The sequence below is a fragment of the Pteropus vampyrus genome, unplaced genomic scaffold (genome assembly GCF_000151845.1).
Source record: "Pteropus vampyrus isolate Shadow unplaced genomic scaffold, Pvam_2.0 Scaffold46, whole genome shotgun sequence".
NCBI lineage: Eukaryota > Metazoa > Chordata > Mammalia > Chiroptera > Pteropodidae > Pteropus > Pteropus vampyrus.
This window is the reverse complement of record NW_011888827.1, coordinates 3,784,488-3,807,034: the sequence shown is the minus strand read 5'-3', so window position 1 is coordinate 3,807,034 and position 22,547 is coordinate 3,784,488. Positions and strand designations below refer to the sequence as shown.

The window sequence follows — 22,547 nt, the reverse complement described above, 5'->3', positions numbered from 1 at the left end:
AAAACAAGTAATAACTAGTGTTGGAGAGATTGTGGGGGGAAAGGAACCCTCATACACTGCTGTTGGGAATGCAAATTGGCACAGCCACTGTGGAAAACAGTATGGAGGGTCCTCAAAAAGTTAACAACAGAATTACCATATGACCTAGCAATCCCTCTTCTGGGTATCTACCCAAAAAAGTTGAAAACATTTATCTGTAAAGATACACGCACCCCGATGTTTAATGCAGCATTATTTACAGTGGCCAAGACATGGAAACAACCAAAGTGTCCTTTGATATATGATTGGATAAAGAAGATGTGGTACATTATATACGATGGAATATTACTCAGTTATAAGAAAAGATGAAATACTGCCATTTGTGACAACGTGGATGGATCTTGAGGTTATCACGCTAAGTGAAATAATTCAGACAGAAAAAGTTGAGGACTGTATGATTTCACTCATATGAGGGACATAAAACTGAAAGTAACAGATGAACAAGACATAAAATCAAAAACTCATAGACACGAACAACAGTTTAGTGCTTACCAGAAGAGAAATGGGGAGGGGGTAGGTACGTAAGAGTAAAGAAGGTCAAGTTCATGGTGACAGAAAGAGATTTGACTTTGGGCAGTAAACAAACAATGTAATATACAGATGATGTATTATTGAATTGTACACTTGAAACCTACATAATTTTATTAACAAATGTAACTCTAATAAATTTAATTTAAAAAATCAACCTGATCTACCGTGACACTTAGGACAAGATGACTGTAGCTCACAGAGGGGAATTCTCTTGTTCAAAGTCATTAATTAAATTAAAAGAGGGGATAAAATAATTTTTTAGATTATTATACAGACCAGTGATTAAAGTGCATAATGAAAAAAGAAGTCTGCTTCTTTCTCACTCCAGTACTAACTAGTCCATCCTGTCATTCAAGATGAGATGGCAGTCTGGGGAACAGAACTAACGTGCCCAAAGTCACACATGCGCAAAATAACATAACCAGAAATAAAACCTGTAATATACTGCTCCCAAACCACTGATTTCCATAAACTCTGCCAGTCCTGAGAAGTAGTCGGTGTTGTCCCTTTGGATGTCCTATTGCATCAGGAATACTTGTTAATAACAAGAGAAAATACAGAGACTTTACTTAGCCATGACCAGATTCAGAGTGCCTAGTATGCTCCAAATATTTTTTTCCACTTGTTTGAAAAGAAGAAATAAAGGAAATGAAAACAGAATCCACATGGTATTACATACCAGTGAACCCGAGTGATGTGCATCAGAGCAGAAACAATGTGAGAGCACCCATGTCATAACTGTTTTTAAAGCAATGGCCTATATTGCTATGTATTCTTTAGACAAATAACAGGAGAGAAATTACATACACATATTTACATTCTTAAGTTCTGACTGCAGATCTTATGAATTCTAATGCAGTGTCATTAAGCAAATATCTCTAGCAAGCACACAGTTAATGCATACAAATTAGATAGATGATAGATAGATAGATAGATAGATAGATAGATAGATAGATAGATAGATAGACAGACAGACAGACAGACAGACAGACTGACTGACTGACTTGAGAATTTCAGTCACGGCCAAAGAAATACTTTGGAGGTAGGTGACAGGAGAGAGGGGAAGGAAATACACCCAGCATTACTAATGAAATTTGGTTGAAAATTGCTGTAATCCATTTTCTGATGAAGTGGTTCAGATGCATTTTACCCAACCCAAAATACATAAGACAGAGATAAAAACATTCTTTAATAATAATGTACTCCTGATGAGATAGAATATAGAAAATTACACACTTGGTAAATTCATCAGCTAGAAGCAATCAGTGGAGCACTAGAGGTCACCTTTAGCATGCCCTCACTTTGCTTTTGCAAATAATCACCTGAAATGTAGGCTTCAGGCTGACTTTTTCATCTGATTCAAACATTAAACATTCACTGCTCTTTTATGCCACACCAGGTTAGTTTGAAATGTGGTTAGTATTTTAACCAAATGCATAGACATTTGAAAAGTTCAGTTCAATAGATTACTCTGGGATCATTTTTTATAGGCAAAAGCACAAATGCTGAAATACATACATACAAATGTTCCTTTTACAATCAAAATAACCTTTGCATTCAGACATATCTACATAATCATATTCCACAATGCTGAGACCTTACAACACTTTCCTCATCACCAGAGTAGACAACAGATTAAAGAACTAGAAAAAGCAGAAGAAGACAGAGGCCACTGTCTAGAACAGCAAGTTGAAACTGAAAAGCTCAGGTAGAATTCCTTTAATTTGAATAGTCTCACCTTTGTTGCCAAAGCTTCAGCACTTTCTCGACAAGTCTTCTCTATTTCAAGATGGTTCTGCATAAAATTAACTTCCTCTATAACCATGTGAGAAACTAGGAATGAGGGGGGAAAAAAAAGTCTCAGCATTCAAAGATTAGTCAGCTATTCCAGAAGCCCACACATTTTGTCCCATGATTCAGAATACTTCAATTCTTTAGCTAGCCAGACCTTTAGCTATCATGGAAAAAAAGTGTTTAAGATGCTGCCCTGATTAAATCTTAGCTCATATCTGAATGTATAAAGAAAAAAAGAACATAACAAAGAAACTTTATTGCTATTATATACATTTTAAGAAAGCTACTTAGGATGTTTTTTAAGTGACTATTCTCTATGTAGCTATATACATAACCACTAATTTAAACAAAAGAGCCTCTTATAAATAAAAAGTGACAAGCAGGATTTCCTTTTCTTATCAGGATATGACACATGGATCTGATAAGGAAAATTAGCTAACGAGAAATTTTAAAAATTAAATCTTGAGTTGATCTCATAACCGTAATAACTACGTGGCAGCTTAGCTAAGGTAAGTTTTGTGAGAGTCATCTTTATTAGCGACAGACTAGTTACTATTTTTTAATAAATTCCAGGGCAGAGAAATAAACCAACGAGATTTCTGAACTATATGATAATGGGAATAGATGCTAGTAAATTGCTCCTTGCATCACAGACTGTCACGAAGATGAGGGAAAAAATTTTACTTGGTATTTTACCAATACTTGAAAAATAGTAATTTTCAGATATTTTTTGGTAGCTTGTTTATGTAAATTGAGATGTAAAAGTACAAAGTAATTTGAACTTGATTGTACTTTGAAGATCATGTAAGAAAAATATCGATTACTTTCACCCATATTTGTAGTAAAAGAAAATGCTCAGAATTTCAAAATTACCTACAGACATGTATAATTCCTGACATTTGTTTGGCTTAAAAAAAAGAAAAATTATGTATACCCAAACGTGAAACCCAACAAAGTTAGGCAAAAAGCACTGGGCTCACGTAACACAAAGAGAGATTACTTTTGCTTCATTTAAGCTTAATTAACCTGCAATTATGATTAAACTCAGGGGAAAAAATTTCTCTCCAAATTAAATACAAAAATGTATTACTTCCTAAGTCTGTCCAAAGTTCTTATTATGTTAATATTCAAATTCATAAAGCAGCACTAAATGGCCAGAAACATCTCTAACCTTGACATTTTTTCAGGGGTAATAATAATCTGCAGCAAATGCAGGCCAACCAAAAACCACTTAACTAATTAGTAGTTGCAGTCACCGAGAAAAACATGAATCAACACTGTTATTACAAGTGGCACATTTGAGTGGCATCTAATTATGACTTGATGAGCACGATACTTGCATTATCAACATTACTACTGCATCCCATCAGGGCCTAAAAGCTGCTGATGGCATTGACTTCGAGAAACTCCCACTCAATGGTACAGCAGCACCCAACAATCGGCTTGGCAGGGCCCCCCTCACTAAATGACACGTTAAGCGTAATTACTGGTAGACATTGTAAATAAACAGGATTGGAAGTGAAAATTGTACCAAGTGCATAAGACACAATCTGACACATTGGAAGTGGCAGCCTTAATTGAGAGTTTCTTTGACTGCTCAAGATCATTTCAACTGCATTTCTCAGAGGACAGTGATTATAACTGTGGAGACAGACGGCATAATGGTATCAGCACTGCTGACAGAGCAGTGAATTAAATTGTATCTGCTGTTGTGTGAAAGCCTTGATGAGAGGTACAGATGCCTTAGTGGTCTTATCATTATAACACAATGGTCATGTTGTCATCAACCTTTCTGGCTCCAATTGAAAAGAAATGATTGTGTGTTGAAGCTCCCCCTCCCCCTCCCACACCACCCCCCTTCTCCTCTTCTATCTCTTGTTCTGAATAGAACCAATTTTCAGAGAGCTATGAAATCACGCAATAGGTCCTAAAATGCAGCTGCTTGGCATACAAACGGGTCCCCATTAAACTGGAATCACACACAATATGTGTTTATGCCAGAAGAACAAATAGAAGCTGAACACAGGCCAAGTTTATTCACACACACAAAGCCCATGTAGCTCTTCATCAATATAATTGCCTTTTATATTGTAGTTTAAATAATAGGCTCTATTATTTCCTTAAAATCCTAATATTCCTGGCATTTTATCACTATGTTTACAAGGTAGGTTCTTCAAAAATGTGAAGGAAAGAGAAAAGAAACCTATACAATTTTTACATCATCAAATATTACTTTGAATTTTTAGCCTTAACTACTTGACATCTTCTGCCACAATCTGGTATTTCCACTATCATAACAAAAACATAAATACTCTGCATTTTTCATAGGAATTTGACTTTTTATTCAATAACATTCTTGCTCATAGAAGAGTAAGAAAAATTATTCCACGGTAGTAAGGGTTAGCCCTAGCAAAAAGAAAAAAACAAACAAACTTATTTTCTAAACATTTTGTAAAAAGCTGCCCTGTAATTTGAACTTGATAAACTTAGCTAGGTAGCACTAACCCACATTTTCTCCAATTCTGATACGGACTACCCTATCAGGTAGGGTTTTTATTTCTTCCTCCAAGAGGGAACAGTAGAAATTAAAAATTGTGCTTTAATTTTTAGTTTAAAAAATTATCCCAGTGCTACATTGGTAACACAGACATCTACTCACCAACTTCCTAGATTCAAAAGGGAAGAACGTATTTCAAAGGGCATTAATAGCTGTAAGAAGCATGACCCCATTTCCAAAACTAAAAGTCTGATCACATGACACGAAACAGAATTCTTTTAATGAACAAATTTATTTGTACCTTTCAAAGGATAAACATTTTAAAAACCTTTCATTGTTCATTTAATGATCTGCTTTATGGTCCTGAATTCTACAATCCATGACCACTGCACCTAAACCACCTATAATGTGGATGACACGAAGGTTTAAAAACGGAAAAAAAAAAAAAAGAGCTTTAAATAAAGTGACCCTATTAAGGCAGTTGTGTTTTTAAAAAAAAAAAATCCTAGTATTTTAGAAATACATAATGAAATACTTACAGATAAATGACATGATGACTGGAATTAGTTTCAAAACAATCTGAGGTCAGTGAGAGAGGGAGTATGCATCACAGAGGGAGAAGACTGCCCATGAGCTGACAACTACTGAAGCTGTGTGATGGGTACATGTGGGTTCATCATACTATTGTCTCACTTTTGTATAAGCTTGAAATTTTCCATAATAAAAGTTTTTTTAATGACTCTGAGAACTCAGAAGTGTAACCTAAAAGTACATCAATCACGGATTTTATCAGTCGAGTCAAAATCAGCAGTTTGTCTCTCCCCCTTTTATGACTCCAATACACTCTTACACATTTGCCGTCATGGAATACATCGCACGGTAGGGTAACTGGGTTTGGTTTTGTCTTTTACTTGTTTTTGTCTTCTACTAACTGTGAGCATTAAAGCAGAGATTTTGTTTTACGCATGTCTCTCTTGTACTTTGCACACTGCTGATTCATAAGTACAAAGCAGGGAGTCACGTTTGTGTTTGTTTGAATAACTGAAAAAATGTATCAGTCCTAAGTTTATCTGTGAACACCCTTTTACGAGAATGTTCTCTGTTGTGTAGAATTTCTTAGGAAACAATCACCATCGCCATTTATTGAGCCAACTACGTGCCTAGTCTTGTGCTAAACCCTTTACATGTGTTCTCTCGGAAATCCTCACATCTTGTGAGGTAGGCATTACCACAGCAATTTTATAATTGAGAACACTGAGGCCCAGAGAAGTTAAGTAACATATCCCGAATGACAGAGTTGTAACTGGTAAAGCCCAGCCAAACCTATTTCTAGGTGACTCCAATTTTCTATTCGTTTTCTAATTCGTCATATTTAAAGGTGACACCACCAATGATGTTGCTTCCTGAGCAAACCGCCACTCCATCCAGCCAACTCTCACCAATATTTAGATGCCAGGATGTGTCTAAAGTGTCCGTGGTGAACATACCATACGTTCCTGTGCAACATCAGATCACTTAGAAAGGTTTTCATGTAGTAAGAAAACACCCATGAAAACTGGAAGTACAGGGAAACCGGTGTGCCCTACAGCAGAGCGAAAGATCTAACTGTGGCCCAAATGACATTAGAGGGCTATATTTCTTTCTACTTTCGCAGGAATCTGTCTCTCTTGGATACATGGCTTTACCACGTAGTGAAGTTTTTGCACAGAAAGATCAGAAAAAGGCTCAGAAAGAGCTGGCAGAGGCCCAAGAAGGCATGGAAATATGGACAAAACCAGCTAGGAAAAAAGCATGCTAAGCTAGGGAGAGCAGCGCCCTACGGCCTGACAGAGCTTTTCCCGAGCCTCAGTCAGCTGCTGTCTATACTTCCAGAACTAGGCCCAACGAGTAAACATTACAGGGAGGCCAGTTTCGACTCAGCACCAAAAGAAACTTTCCCCAACAGCTGTCCAAATGTGAAGACCAGTGTCTAGAAAGTCACTCACGAAAGGCAAATGATATGAACTCTTAAAACTGAAGAGCAGGCAGGCCCTGGACGGTGCAGTCAATGAGATAGTGGTAGCAGAAACTAATGTTTGAGCGCTAACTAAAACCCCAGGCACTGTGTTTAGCACTTTTTACATGGATTATCTCATTTAATCCTTGAATAGCCTATGAGGCAGAGCCATTTATCCCAATTTTACTAGTGCAGAAATTGCTCAGGGCTACGTGGACTCACACCAAATGGTGCTTTCCACGGGCGATAACGGCCTCACTCTCTCTTCCAAATCTGAAATTCTACCCTATGTTCGAACATCGTGAACCATATATCTCAGATACTTTTTTTTTTGGAGAAATATTTAAAGCTTTCCTAGTCCCCCAAAGAAAGTCCCACTTTATTTCCATTGCACGTAGCATGCCAATCTACTATCAATAATTGATTCAGCACATTAATTGGTCACAATGTCAATGGTATAACTCTTTTGGATATGACTCGGTGTCAGCACAAGTGTAAGAACATCCCATTAATCCTGCATTGGGAAGGAGAAGATTCTACACTATTGTAAGTCATACATTCATAAATAATAGATATTTCTGTCAGAGCATACTGGCCTCCAAAGACAGGTATTATCAACAATATTCCCTTTAGATATTCTTTGTTACTGACAGCCAGACACTTGAAATAAACCGGCTACTGAAATTTAACTCTAATGCTTCGCTTTTATAGCTGCTTTACCTTCAACAAGAATAAAATGTTTTGTTATGTAGTTACCAAGTTAACGTTTACGTTATAATCAGACACCCTGACTAACGCAGCATCTGCAGAATGATGGAGAAAGGCCTTGCTTCCAGAGGGAAGGTGAGTCACGTTCCCTGCCAAGGTCTGGCCCTTTTCCCAGGACATATCTCATTCTGATCCTTCTTTGTCACCGGAAATGTTCTACCTTAGGGGATAGAGTATTAACAAGTTTATATAACATACAAAATAACATAGCAAAAACTTAGAAAATTATAGCTTTTGTGAAAATACAACTTTCCTTGGTGTGAGGGCTATTTCAAACATTGAAAGTCTTAAAAATGTGTAAGCTCTATGAACCTAGAATTCCTTTTTTATAACCAAAAGAACTAATCAGATTGCCGTAAAGATGTACGTGTAAGAATACTTGCCATGGCATTATTTACAATAACTAAAAACCGGAAATGATCCATCTATCACCAAAGAAACGTGTAAATAAATTATGGTATGATCATATAACAGAATATTTTGGACAACAATTAAAATTAATATACATATCTACTGATAAGCAAAGATAACCATAATATATTGTTTACTGAAGAAAGCAGGCTGCAAAACTGAATGCAACATATGACTGCATTTTTTATAGATACATATATCACGCAAATAAAAGACCAAGAAAAAAAGAGTATAAAATACTAATATGGGCTTTTATCAAAGAGTCAAGATAACAAGTAATTTTTGTTCTCCTTTAACTGTTCAGTACAGTAAAATTTTTTATAACAAGTATAAACTGTCTTTTATAATAACACTCTCATAAAAAAATAATGCTCATTCCATTTCTTTGAAAAATCACAGTAATGCTAGGGCATTTTGGGGGCAAACAGGAAGACGATTCTTGCTTTCTTGGATACCCAATACATCAGCAGCTAAACTCAGGGGACACGTCTGCCCACATAATCTCAAGACACAGTTATACACATTATAACGATTCCACCGAAATGCTTACGTACTTTTCTGAAATTCCTCCAGTTTTCTAACAGCCTCATCTCGTTCTTGCCTAATTTTGTCGCACTGAAATGAGAAAAAAAAAAAAATGAAAATATTAAATTTGTATTATAATAAGTTTAGAAAGACAAGAAAGAGCAAACTTATAAACAAAATCAATTTTATGAAAAGAAAACAAAAAACAAAAACCTTTAAAAAAAAATAAAAACATTAATGGTCACTCAGTATTTGTACTGCTCTCTCAGCATGGTATTTGTGCCATTGTATCCGGCCAATTTTCTCGGACCTTCTAAGATAATGAGTCACCTTACTGCTCATTATCTCCTCAGTTACAGACCAATTTAACATCCTTGAGTTAAAATGTATTCATTCTTTAAGAGAATATTTGTGCCTCTTTTTAAGTAGGTGTTTTGCTAACACAGTGAACACCCCACTCAACTGCAGGTCAAATTCCCTGAGACTGGATCATTTCGAAAATCCAGAACACGGTACACAATTGGAAGTGACCACCACATGAAGACAAACTGCAGCCCCATGCCCCACGCACGCACGCACTCTCTCAAGAAAAACCCATCCTTGGGTCCTGAGAATTCTGAATAAAAGAAGGGAGCAATTTAAAAGAAGATAAAATATTCCACATAAAGCACGTATCATTCACATAAAATGGATTTTTCATTTTAAAAGGTGGGAGGACTCACTGAAAAAACTTCACGAGGCAAGACCATAAAAGGCAAAAAAATATATAGATAGATAGATATAGATATATTATTAAAGCATGAAGATCTTATAGGGTATCTGGTATAGAAACTAGTATTTATTATTTTAACAGGCCTTGAAGTTACTGAAGAATTTTATAAAAGCCTAATGTTCATTATGAGAGAAGTGAATTCAATCTACCCTGAATTTCAAAAAATGGGAAAGTATAGATTTTCATCAAAAATGTCTGAACTTTAAAAAGTGATTTTAGCTATTAGAATAATTAAAATTTTAATTTTGTGGAATACTATAATAAGAGGATCATGTGAATAAAACACAACTTTAAATTATCTTTTAATCCTATCGTGCCAGATAAATAGACTGGGATTTCATGCCTTTGGCTATTTTCAAATTTCTATGGCTAAAAACAACGATGCCACTGATACTTTGAAAAACTCAAATTAAAATCGTGAGATAGTCTCATTTGATAGACTGGCAAAAACTGAAAAAGTCTGATCTCAGGAGTTGGAAACACATACTGCTGGTGGAAGTATCAAATGGTGTTACTACTTGGGAAATAAACCATCGAAATTGAAAATGCCCTTACCCTATGACTCGACAATTCTACTTTCAGGTTCTATTACCACAATCTCTAGTAACGTGTATCAGATCATCCATACAAACATGTTCAGCATTTATAATAACAATAAATCATATTTTCCTATAATACAACACAGAGCAGTGAAAATGAATGAACTATAAAGCTCTACGTATCAACACAGATGAACCTTAAAAACCGTAATGCTGAGTAAAAGGAGTTGCAGAGTACATATCAAATGATACCTAAACACACAAAGACATACAAAATTTATGACAGTAGCTGTCTCTGAAAACATAGGAAGGAGACTAGAGTTGGAAGGCACAGGCAATATTCAATAATTTTATCTGTAGAATTATTTATTTTTAAATTTTGAAAAAATAAGTTAATTCTGTATGTTGAGTATTTGTTATATCATCTGCCTTTCCCTGTGCTTTTAAAATATATTTTTTTAAAGTTAAGCGAACAGTTTAGTTTTAGTCTCTCAAAAACGCTAACTTTAAATAACCTATCACCATTCCTCCACCTGGGTAAATCCATCTGACAAGAGTACATGAAACAAGACCACAGAACTACAACAGCAAAGCTGTTTACCACGTCCTGACTTAGACCTTCCACAAGAGGGGTCAGCTCCATTTCCTGAAGGAGAAGGCACACAGGAGTTCCCTTTATCCATGGGGAATACGTTCCAATACCCCCGGGGATGCCTCAAACTGTGGATAGTACTGAATCCCATATATTCCATGTTTTTTCCTATATGTAGATACCTATGATAATGTTTAATTTATAAATTAAGCACAGTAAGAGATTAACTAATAATAAAATAGACCAGTTATAACAATGTACTGTAGTAAAAGTTATATGAATGTGGTCTCCCCCACAGATGTCTGTCTGTCTCTGTCTGTCTCTCTGTCTCTCTTACAAAATCTCTGATAACCAATCTGGTAAGTGAGAGGGCCACTAAGTAACTAACGTGTGGGTAGCCAATCCAGTGTGGATATGCTGTTCAAAGGGATGACACATCCAGGCAGGACGGGGACATTGCAAGATTTCACTGTGCTACTCAGAACAGCACACAATTTAAGACTTATGAATTGTTTATTTCTGGAATTTTCCATTTAATATTTTCAGACCATAGTTGACTATGGGTAACTGAAACTGTGGAAAGTGAAACAGCAGATAAGGGGGCACTGCTTTACTTTTTCATAAAGGTTTTCTTGTGAAAAATCTATCCCCTGTAAAAAAAAAAAAAAAAAAAAGTCTAAAATAGTTTCTAGTTCCAATTTAACAAACTCCATTTATTGTTTTCTGGTGTTTAAAATTCTGAACACTAGAGTTCTAGATTCTCAAATAAGCTTTATTAGATTCTTCAGCATACTGTTTGAGTCTTAATTTTATGAGACTGCTAGCCATTTGTTTTTGGAATGTTCCTCTTGTTTTCTAGAATGTGGCTTCTGTTTGTTCTGTTTCCCCACCTCCAACAAGGCACAGTACAGTCTAAAGCACAAAAAGAAACATAATTTCTGACTTGACTTAAACTCCTGAGTTAAGATTGTCAAATGAAATACATCTGATGTTTTACTTTCAAATTAATTTCATGTTTCTAATGCCTGGCATTTCCAAAGGTAAAAATCCCCTGTGAAAACTGTCTTTATCTAAGAGTTGGTGCTTGGGAGTGTTGCTCCTGAGTTAGCGCCACTTAGGTCCTTCTGTAGACCACTCGAAGCTCCACCTGAAGAAATTAGAGGCTAATTCCATTCTTACTTAAATCAAATAGCCGGAGTTTTCACTGAGAATCTGTATGACAAAGAAATGGGCTAAGCATTATTAAACAGGATGGTACTCTTATCTACACAGATCTGAGAAAGGCCACCAACCGACATCACACACGAACCACCAATGCAGCTACCATTTACTGGTCATTAATAACACACGACAATCTTAGGTTGGCTTCTACCAATCCCCCAAAAGTAAGACCTTATGCCCAGGTCCTCTGATGACAAGGCCCAGGGAGACAGGCTCTGGTTTGTAACGGGCCTCAACCTCATAGCCGTATTCCAACATGCGAGGAACCGGTTTCTCTCGTCCAGCGATGTGCTTCTGCACTAACCCCAGTGTCATCACCAGCCGATCAGAAGCTGTCTCCCAACCCCAGCTGTGTTCTATCAGGGGTCTTCATGTTGCTTCGTTTTCTATTTTCTGCAACCGCATTATGATAGAACTGGCAGCCACAGAATTTACCATCTGCTATGGCTACTGAAAGGGGTATGTGTTGGGGGGAGGGATCTACACATGCTGCAAATGCAGCTTACTTATTCTGAACCAGGGCTGAACAATATATGAAGGACAAGCCTGTTTTCCAAGCAGAAATCCAAACATCCCACATATTGCATCATTTTAGGTGAACCCAGAAAAATACCTTATAACCTTTCTGTCATTCTACCCACAGGAAGAAGTCAGAGATGGTTCTGGGCCTTTTCAGAAGAACGTTATGTCTTTATGTCCCACGGAAACCCCTCACGATCCTACTCCTTCCTCTACGCTGCTCACGCAGCTGCACCATCTGCAGAAACGGCTTCTTTTTATTTGAGAATTGTTCATGAAGACTTTGCAATAGCAACAGATGTTCTTGGGCCCACATCACTTAATTTTGATGCCCAATGATTCTCTGTAGCTCAAGGCGGGGGTAGAACCTAGCAGCACGCACACCGGTTGGTTTAACCAAGCTGGATAACACGTCTATTCTAGCAGCTCTATTTCGGTTCTTTATCAAGTGGTGAATTGACCGGAGGTTGGCCTTGCTGGTTTTGAAAGCTCTTAATATTAGAAGCCCTGGCTATTTTCCAGATCTCTTCCTTGAGCCTCATCCAGGCAGATACCTGGCTTCTGAAACTAAACCAGCATTTTAAAGCATTGGCAGAGTGATTTTCAGACGACAGTCTTTCCATTGTGAACTGGCATTAGTCCCCACGACACACCGAAACAGGAAGCTCTGTTCTTTCTCCTGTGTACATCATCCAACTACTGTTCGTACTAAAATGTCTCCTTAACAGGGCTCAGCAAAAATACAGATAACTGATGTAAACACCAAGTCACCTTCATATTTCACTGTGTGTATATTTATGCAAGCAAAACCCTAATATTCTGAATTGTGTCTACCTTCCACTAACATAAACATTAATTTTTTATCTCCGTGGCGCACAAATGCAGTGGAGGGTTGCCAGCCTACAGACAGGCCAGTGTGGGGCCCAGGAAGTATGGACATGCGCTGCATACACACGACGCCAATGGAGCAGACAATCTATGTATAGGTAAGTGCCTTCCAGTTGGTCGAATTAGACTTCTAAGCAAGTATCTACTATGATCGCCAAATGCCTCTATCTTCCTCCTCTGAGCATTGAACAAATTGTTTGTATGGCACCTACGCGTGCCAGGCACTGTGTTAAGCACTCGGGGGAATGCAGTGAGGAACATAACAGACAACGGTGCTCTCACAAAACAGATCCACCAAGGAAGAGCAATAATGAAACCAACGATTTATAAGAATACTTTCTACAACGAGAGAAACACTGCACTACAAGAACACAGAGCAGAAGCTAGGACACTAAAGTCTGAAGAGGTCTCAACCCCACACCATTTTTACTTCTTTTTCTTAAAGTTCATTCCTTTTATGTACAGTTACAGTGTTTAAAAATCTAAACATGCATTGCACCAAAATTGTGCTTATTTACCTGTTTTAGACTCTTTGGCGATACAGTCAGAGGGCCATCAAATCATTTTTAACAATCATCGACAATTCTATTGTTCCACCTATGTAACTTTGGCTAGAACACAATGGTGCTTATCCTTAAAGAACACAATAAATTAAATCATTCCCACTAGGATAGAATTCCTTTCACTCTCTCTCTCTTTCGGTGGTGCTCTTTCTTCCAATTCAAAGTTCTTTCCCTCCAATTTTCACAAGCAATGAAGTGGTAGCTGCCCCCTAACGCTGTCTTACAGCATTCTCCAAATTCTAGGTATTGTGTGTTCTATGGAAACACATGTCATCAGAACAGAGATCCCTGCTCTTTGTTTCTGGATAGATTGCTGTTAATAAGAGACTCATTTTCACGTTCAAACTGCTAAGTAATTACTTTTTCTCTGGCACAACCACTTGCCACTCTGTTGTAAAGAAACTGCATGTATGTGGATGTATTATGCATGAACAGTTAGCATAATGGATGCATATCTTGCTCTTTAAAGTGGCTTCTTTATTGATTTTTTTTCTCAATAAAATTCGTTGGGACCTTCACCTCTGAAATTTACACAAGAGGAAGAAATTTTAATAATAGACAGCTGAACCAAGATGCAAACAGTATCATATATCTTGCTTCTTGAAACATAAGTCTTGGAAAGTATCTGTCTCATTCCCTTTTCATTCATTGTTCCTGGCAAGCTGACAGAACCGCCTGATGCACTGTCACAGTAGCTCACCCAAACGACTTCTAATCAGCCACTTAAACATTTATTCATTTTGAAACTCCATCTCAGTTCATAATATTAAACATAAATACTTACTGTTTAAAGGCAGACATTCTTCTATTATAGTTTTCCTCCTTTTTATGCACACTCCATACACACGCACCCTCCGCCTTCACGAAGTTGAAAGCGATTCCATTAAAAGCTCAGTGAGGCTTTGCCCCCCGTATAGGAAAAAAAAAGCTCAAATAATTATGACAAAGATCCGGAATGAGTCATAAGAGAATGCCCTTCAACTGTAAAAGCATGACTAACATTTGAATATGGTGACTGTTTCACAAGCAGAGTAAAATATTTTATTTAGTTGATTCCAAAATGTATAGTCCTCTATTTTTCCATACCCCCCAAAAACAGATTTGGAAGGATTGCTGACCTCAATAGGATAGGCTTTCTTACTTTTTTAACATACTCTTGATAATGTCATGTAGAAAATAGGCAAAAAAGTAATGGAAAGTAGCACTCTTTTCATAATCTCCACTTATATTGATGTTAAAAAAAAAAACTGAATTTTTTATATTTTAATCCAGCCCATACAATTTGTACCCCATGTAATATTTTTAGAATTAAACTTTTTGTCGATAAAATAAGTGCATAAGAAATATACAGATGTTTTTATTACAAAGAAGCAAACAATTTTGCTTGTGAGACAGAGAAGACTTTGAAAACAAGTGACATGTAAGTTAAGCATTAAGAGCGGCTAAGAATCTGTCACATGGGACTGAGCAGGAACTTTGTCTTTCTGTCCTTTTCCCATCCCACCCCCAAACTCTAGGCATCCACTTATATCATCACGATTATACATAACAACAATTATACATAACAACGGTTATGTGTCACCTTGCCTGTGTCACCCATTAGAGTGGTTTTACTCAAGAGTGAGAATCTTCTTCATATACTTTTCTTTAAACCCTACTACTCGGAAGGTGTTCAACAAAACATTTTCCCTTCAAAAAGCTTTCCTTAAACTCAAAAAAGATTCTGATTCCATTCTTAAAACACTGATTAAAAACCACAAAATGATCCACATTACATTTTTCTTTAAAAGGGAAAACTGTGAAAAAAAAAATCATAAAACTTTGGCCCACCCTTCCAAAATTCCTACTCTTATTCTTGGAATGCACTATCTCAGAGTCTATGTGCACACACACACATACATGAATCTTACTGACTCAAGGTTGATTTGATGTTTATTTTATTTTATTATCAATTTGATATTCAACTTCCAGTTTTTAAACACACACTGATAGACGGTGAAGACGAATGATCCAGAAAAGTACTGAGTCTGGTAATTTGTGGAATTACGTTCACGTGGAAAATTCATGAACTAACAATAAAGAATTATGAATAAAACTAAGACACTTGTGGAGAAAGAGTCAATTAGCTCTTGTAAGTTAACCTGCTTCAAAAAAAAAAAAAAACATTGCGGTCAAAAGACCCATGTTTGAATCTAGACTCTGTTAAACCCTCAGGTCCTGTTTGTGAAACGGAGGTGACACAGGGCTGTCTGAAGCATCAGCCGAGGGAGACAAGTGAACGTGCATGACCCATAGTAGCTTCTTAATAAACACGGCCTCTTAAGCAGCTGCCTTCTCTGAGGAGATTCATGTCCTACCACTTGTCTCAACAGGAGATTCCAAATAGGGCATCAGGGCATAAGATCTTACCCAGATGAATCACACCCACTCTCTCTTCCCACCGATAAGGTTCATGACTTGGCAACAAAGACAGGTAGATTTGATGTGGACATGTGAAAGGGAGAAATAACTTGCAACTTTTTTTTTTGGTTCCTTCCACTGGTGCAAAACTTCCCCATATCAAATTAGGAGTCTTACTTTAGATTTCCTGTCCTTGGCGGATTTAAGTGACCTCTGTAATGGGGCTGTAAGGTAAGAACAGCCACGTATATGCTGATATGGAGCGGGCAACGCTCACCCAGTCAGGCACAAGAAGGTGCTTTGCCAGAGAAGATGGTGTTCTCCGTTTACTGCCTCCGGAACTAGAGCTGCTTTTACTCCGTCTATGCTGTATTAAAAGGCTTTTATTCCATGCTTCGCTCCTTTGTAATATAGCCCCCCTTCTGGGGGAAAAACCTTCACTAATAAGCCTGCTAGTCTTTTAACAGAAGATAAACAAAGTGCAGTGAACTTCAAACCACTCTATTTGGTTTTACCCAACCACACAGCATTCCATATTGCTTTCACTTCCTTTTTTTCCCCATTCCTGATAATAGTTATTTTTAAAGAATTAGAACAGAAGCAGGTCAATAATGCATACAGATATTATAAAAGTATTAAGCCATACTCTGTATAGAGAAACATGTAAACAGTTAATGGGCTAAAGTAAGTTATAGTCCTTCTTTTACCAAATGTGTTTCACCTATAATTCTGCTCGCATAACTGATGGTTCACTGAGAACCTCACCGCAGAAAGTGGCTCTCAGCTAAACAGCCATCATCACCACCACCAACTGATGTTTACAGAACGTCTGCCGTTTTTAGGGCACTGCTAGGTCTACAAGTAAGCAAGGGTTAAAGAAGGAGAAAAGAGAAAAAAAGTTTACTCTTCTTCCTCTTATGTTCTTCATTTTCTTCTATAGCCTTCCTTCTCCGTCCTATGAAGACACCTGTTTGCTTCCTCTCCCCATATCTTCTAGGTTAAGTCACAGTTCTCCTGAATTAACCCTTTCAACCTGTTTTGTTCTTCCCCTCTTGGGCCTGGAACATCTATGGAAGAGACTCAATCAACTGATAACTTCTTAGCTCTTTCTCCTAGAGCTGGAAGACGGTTGGGTATCTGAGAAAAGGAGACTCAAGCTAGCTGGCCCAGGCATCACCCATTAGCTTCGCTTGGAAATTACGGCACTTCAAGGACCCGGGATTTAGCACAAACTCCCCAGCTGTTGGCATCCCCAGGACATCTGTGATTTGGGGTGGTTATGGTGTTAGAATTAGAAATTTTGTCAAACTATTTTTTGTGGCCTTCTTACCATATTAGAGATGCATATACCAGCCATCTTCTACCACAGGTATTTTTATCACCCCCACCTACCATTCCTTGACTCGCCTGATGAAAGGAACAGAAGAAACAAGATTTCACAGAACTCCAAACACTTACTTACAAAACGAGCAAAGGAATGAGAGTATTTATCATCGATATCACCAAGCATACTACAGCTATATAGGTGGCAAATTAATATGAGTGAAAAAGCTAAATACAATTCCTAAGGGCCCAATAAATACCTCCACAGAAAAATACACCTCAGGGTTTACAAATATTTAGCTCACTGCCAATTTTCATTACAGCTCTGAAATTATAAAGGCGAAATTTAATAATTTATAATAATGATGACCACGAAAGACTGGTTTTATTAATTTTCTACCACAGACATTATGTTTTGACATATTTGGTCTATCAAACAATTTCTAAGATTAAATTTCGTTTAAGTCTAAAAACAATAATAGACAGTTCTGCTCTCCCTCCTACTTTTCATTTTTCTATTCAGTCCCCCTATTTTTTGTTTAAAACTTAGCCTTGCCTTCCATTTGTCCCCTCCCTAAATTTATAGGGGGAAAAAATATATATATATAAACAAATATTCACAAATCTTAAATAAACATATTCAGAGACAAAAAGGTAAGTATTTTTTTAAATGTAAGTAGAATTCAATTATTTAACAGTTTAAAAATTAAAACCACCAGAGTTCCTGAAAACGTTCCCCAGGCTTCCCCATCTTCACATTAGGTGTTTTTCAACTTCTAGTATATTATTCATTTCCTTAGAGGAAGTAAACACACAAAGGTTTATGGAGGTATTTGGGCTAAACAGCAATGACTAATTCTAAACAGTTCTCTCCAAAATCTAGTAAGTCTAAACCCCAAAAGTAAATGTCTTCGATTCCATCACTAGAATCTGAAATCTGACTGTTGGGAAAAAGTACAATTCTTGGGGGCCTGAGTTGCTTGGCCTGGTGCCTCACTGCACATTTAGCTGTGTAGTTAATCTCCCGGAGCAGCACCCACTGTGGCATGCCTGCTATTCTTTACCATCTGGAGCCTGGAGTTGATATTAGCTTGAACCACACATGCAGGAGAAAAGAGAGAAAAAAAAAAAAACTCATTCGCATTTAACTGAAATTGGTGGCAGAACAATGCACCATGCCGTCTAGCCTTTTATTCATGTAAGAAAGGAAAGAAAGGGTAAAGTACAAACCTTCTCCTTTGTTTTCTGGTTCTCTGCTCTAAGGTCTTCATATTCGCCTATTGCTAAAAGAAAAAAGAAAAGCAACGTTATCACTCTAGCAAAAGTTTGTTATGGGAAAACCCGGGAACCCAACTAACCCCTATTGCCTATTTACTAGGTTGGGGGTGGGGTGCAGAAGAGGCCATAGAAGAAGGGCTTCTGCTTTTAAGAGTAAAGAAGAAAAAGAGACCATGGCAGAAAGGAACCCACCAAGCTGAATTTCAGTTCTGCGTAGGTTCCTAGGAAGATCTATGAGCCCTAAGTGACCTATGACAAGTCAATTCTCTTGGATACTCAGCACTTGGCCCCGTGATAGGAGACAGGTGGGTGTTCCCTGAAGTTCCTTCCAGTACTCTTAGTCTGTGGTACTATAATCAGAGGTTCAGTTTTAAAATCAGCCTCGAGAGGTTTACACATTCAACTTACTGTCACACATCTACTTTATCCACATAACCAAAAGTTTAAGCTATGAGTATTCTGCTAATAACAACTATTTGGGGGCACTGCAAGATCATCAATCACCAAGCCATGACCAGATACCAACCATATTCATTTTACTAGGTTAGAAAAATAATGGGAATTATTTGGAAATATTTCCAACTATATGGGGGAAAAAAAACAGCAATTTTCTACTTAAAACTCTCTATTGCCAAAAAAATAAAGTAACTTGAACCCCCACATTCATCTTTTAGCCAAAGCACAATTTTTAGGTATCCCTAACAGTTGGGAATATTATGTTTAAAACAGGTGATGAGAAGACAGAGAATGATCTGGGCTTAATGATGGAGCAGAACTGCTACATACTCTCAGGTCAGCCCCTTCACTGGTACCAGTGAGCCAGGAAACCATCAGCTTGGATTTTTATACTTCTGCTTTTAAAATTTCCAATTGGGATTTACTTACAAAAAGCTCAGTTTTTCTTTAAAAAAAGAAAAGGAAAAAAAAAAGACAAGTAGAACTTCCTATTGCTATGAATAACCTGAAGATAGAAATAAAACGTATGAAACCAGGGGCTTCAAGAACATCTCAGATAATCTGGCCATTAATTCTAGACGTGTAGGATTCTAACCACTGGTGCAGAGAACACTCCATAAACAGACAATTCCCATGGTAAAGTACACGTTTTATTTCCTCCAATCGCGTCTTAAAGGCTTTAGAATACCTACTAATGGTAGGACCAAAATCTTAAAATCCAATTCAAATCAACAAATATTTATGGGATTAGACCACACCAATGCCCAGGAGTTTTATTAGCACTCCAGAACCATTTAAATAAGAATTAATTAATAATTTTATTAAAGCCACACCCAAAAAGAATCCTTGAAAATTAGCCCATAAAATAGCTAAATGTATACATATAATGATAAAGCCCTTTTAAAAATAAGTACATTTTCAACATAAAAGATTTGATTGACCACAGAATACAGCTTCTCATCAGCCTCCACCACACAAACCCCAACCAATGAGCACAAACTCAAGTGTTCTTGATGCTTAAAAATCAATAAAACATCCCCCTTCCTTTTTAACAAAAAGAAACAAGAACTAAGAGATTCTAAAAATATGCACTAATGCCATTGGATTATCTATGGTCATGGTCCAAGTGTTATTATATCTAATATTGTTTTGAAAAATAAATATATACTTTATTGAGAGACTTTGTTTTAGTTTACTTGACATTTAAAAGTATCTATAGATGAAGCCAAAAAATCAAAATTGACTGACCGCTGTATCTTTGATGACCTACTTTACAGACATACAAAACAAACAATAATGGCTTATAAAACCATGATCTCATATTGACATTAAAATTTTTTTTTCTGCTTAAAACATCAGATGATGGCTTTGAAGGCTTTTAAAAAAATACCAATACTATTCTTCCATTACATTCCCAATAGGATCCAGATGAAATGTTATAGACTTCCAATTACTGGGTCTTTATGAAAAGCGTTAATTAAGAACCCTCCAGCTATCATATCTTAATGGAAACCACAGAAAATATGCTTTGTTGTGATAATGTGAGAGCTAAAAAAATAAATAATAAAGCCAAGTACAAGGAAAGGAAATAAAAAGTATGGGAAGAATTCAACCACTTGGTAGTGGGACAAGGACACTTGGGGGATAGAGCATAAAAGAAAAGAAAACCAGTTACTAATATTTTTATTTCTTTTAAATAAAAATGAAAAACCAAGCTCACTGCTCTAAATAATATTTACACACACACACACACACCATTGTGAATATATATGTAACCCCATCCTCAACAAAACTGGCAAAAACTAGAGTGACCTACATTATTCAGCTACTTCTTTTTTGCCAATGCTAAAGGGTCACAGAGAAACTCTTACTGTTTCAGAACTGGCTCACACTTTGAAATTTTTTTTTTAAGTCAACTGATTTGATGAGAAAGACCCTCCAAATCTTGAATTAACCAGTACCAAAGAAAAGATGACTGTGATCAATTCTCTGCCATATGAAAAATACCCACGGTTTGGGAAAACCTCATCTCTCAGTTAACAGGTATAGTACATTTCACTGTACTATAAAGTTACAGAGCACAGTAATTAAAAAGTGCAGCCTAATCTCAGCCTGAGCACTTTGGTTAATCTATCTCTGATTCCTCATCTGAAAAACAGGAATAATAATTATACATGTCTCACAACGTTGTTATTAAGAGTAAGTGAACATGTAAGATACAAGAGTACTTAGGCATATTAAATGTTCAACACACATTAGCCATGGTTATTGTTACTGATAACAGCAAAGTCTTGTGTGCACAAGAGATCAAGCTGCTCCCTAATGCCCTCAGTCTCGGTCTAACTTTTGTCCCATATGGTCTGAAAGATGACAGAGCAGAAAATATCTGAAACCCTAGGTACCAGGAGAAAGTGGGCTAAAGATCAACTTAAAAAGATGTAATTTAAAAAAAGTGACAAAGAGGTGAAACCATGTCTGAGACCCATACTTGTCAATACTGGCTGCACATGAGAATCACTTGGAAAGCTTCTAAATCATACAAATGTCTAGCCCCCTTTCCACCTACCCCCAACTTAAGATTCTGGTTTAGTCTAGGGGAGACCTTGGGCATCCTTATTTTTAAGAAGTGAGCACCCCAGGTGATTCTGATGTGTAGCCAAGGAGGGGAATCACTACCTGAGAATACAGAATGGAAGAAAGAGGAAGATCTTCAGAAAACAAGAAGAATATCGGGCAGAGCACGTGTTTCAAGAATCATGCTGGTTTTCTACTTTCTAACCCCCTCATGCCAAGAAAGGGAGTTTTCTTTCCAAGCTGCAAATCACGACATAGCCAGTCCAGGAAGCAGCAGAGTGGACATAGTTGTTTCAGAAACACGACAACTAAAGTTCCTAACTACAGACTGATAACACCTCGGCTTGGCTGAACAACACCAGTTTGCCTGAGACCTTCCCAGTTTAGCACTGAGGAGTCCAGTGTCCCCAGAAACTCCCAGTCCAGGGCAGGCTAATCACCCCACTTCTAACACAAGCTCTAGATCAGTAATTCCAACCAATACTTTCTAGATCTGCACTGTCAGATGTGGTAGCCACTAGCCACCATGTGGCTACTTACATTTCAACAATTAAATAAAATTTAAAATTCAATTCTTCAGTGGCACTGGCCACATTTCAAGTGCTCCAATAGCTGCATGTTGCCAGTGGCTACCGTAATGGACAGTGGGCCCAGAACGTTCTCGTAACTGAAGAGTTCTACTGGACAATACTGTTCTGGACGTCTCTCCCCAGATACTCTACAAGCACCTCAAACTCAGCACGTTAGAAAGTGAACTCATCAATGCCCTTTCATTCAAACCTCCTACTTCCTATACGCGGGATCTTTCACTGGTGTCCTTGAGCTAGTACCTCAGGATCCCCCTTGATTCCCCACTTTCTT

At 37.3% G+C, this 22,547-nt stretch overlaps 1 protein-coding gene across 1 annotated transcript in view; it reads right to left on the bottom strand.

The window, feature by feature from the left end:
- SHTN1 (shootin 1) overlaps positions 1-22,547 on the bottom strand; it is a 79,990-nt gene that overhangs the window by 47,306 nt on the left and 10,137 nt on the right. Inside the window, exons 2-4 of the mRNA XM_011359251.2 lie at positions 18,609-18,661; positions 8,591-8,651; positions 2,309-2,403 (exon numbers count right to left, since the gene is read on the bottom strand). Coding sequence (XP_011357553.1) covers positions 2,309-2,403; positions 8,591-8,651; positions 18,609-18,661 — 209 coding nt within the window. The remainder of the gene's footprint in view (positions 1-2,308; positions 2,404-8,590; positions 8,652-18,608; positions 18,662-22,547) is intronic.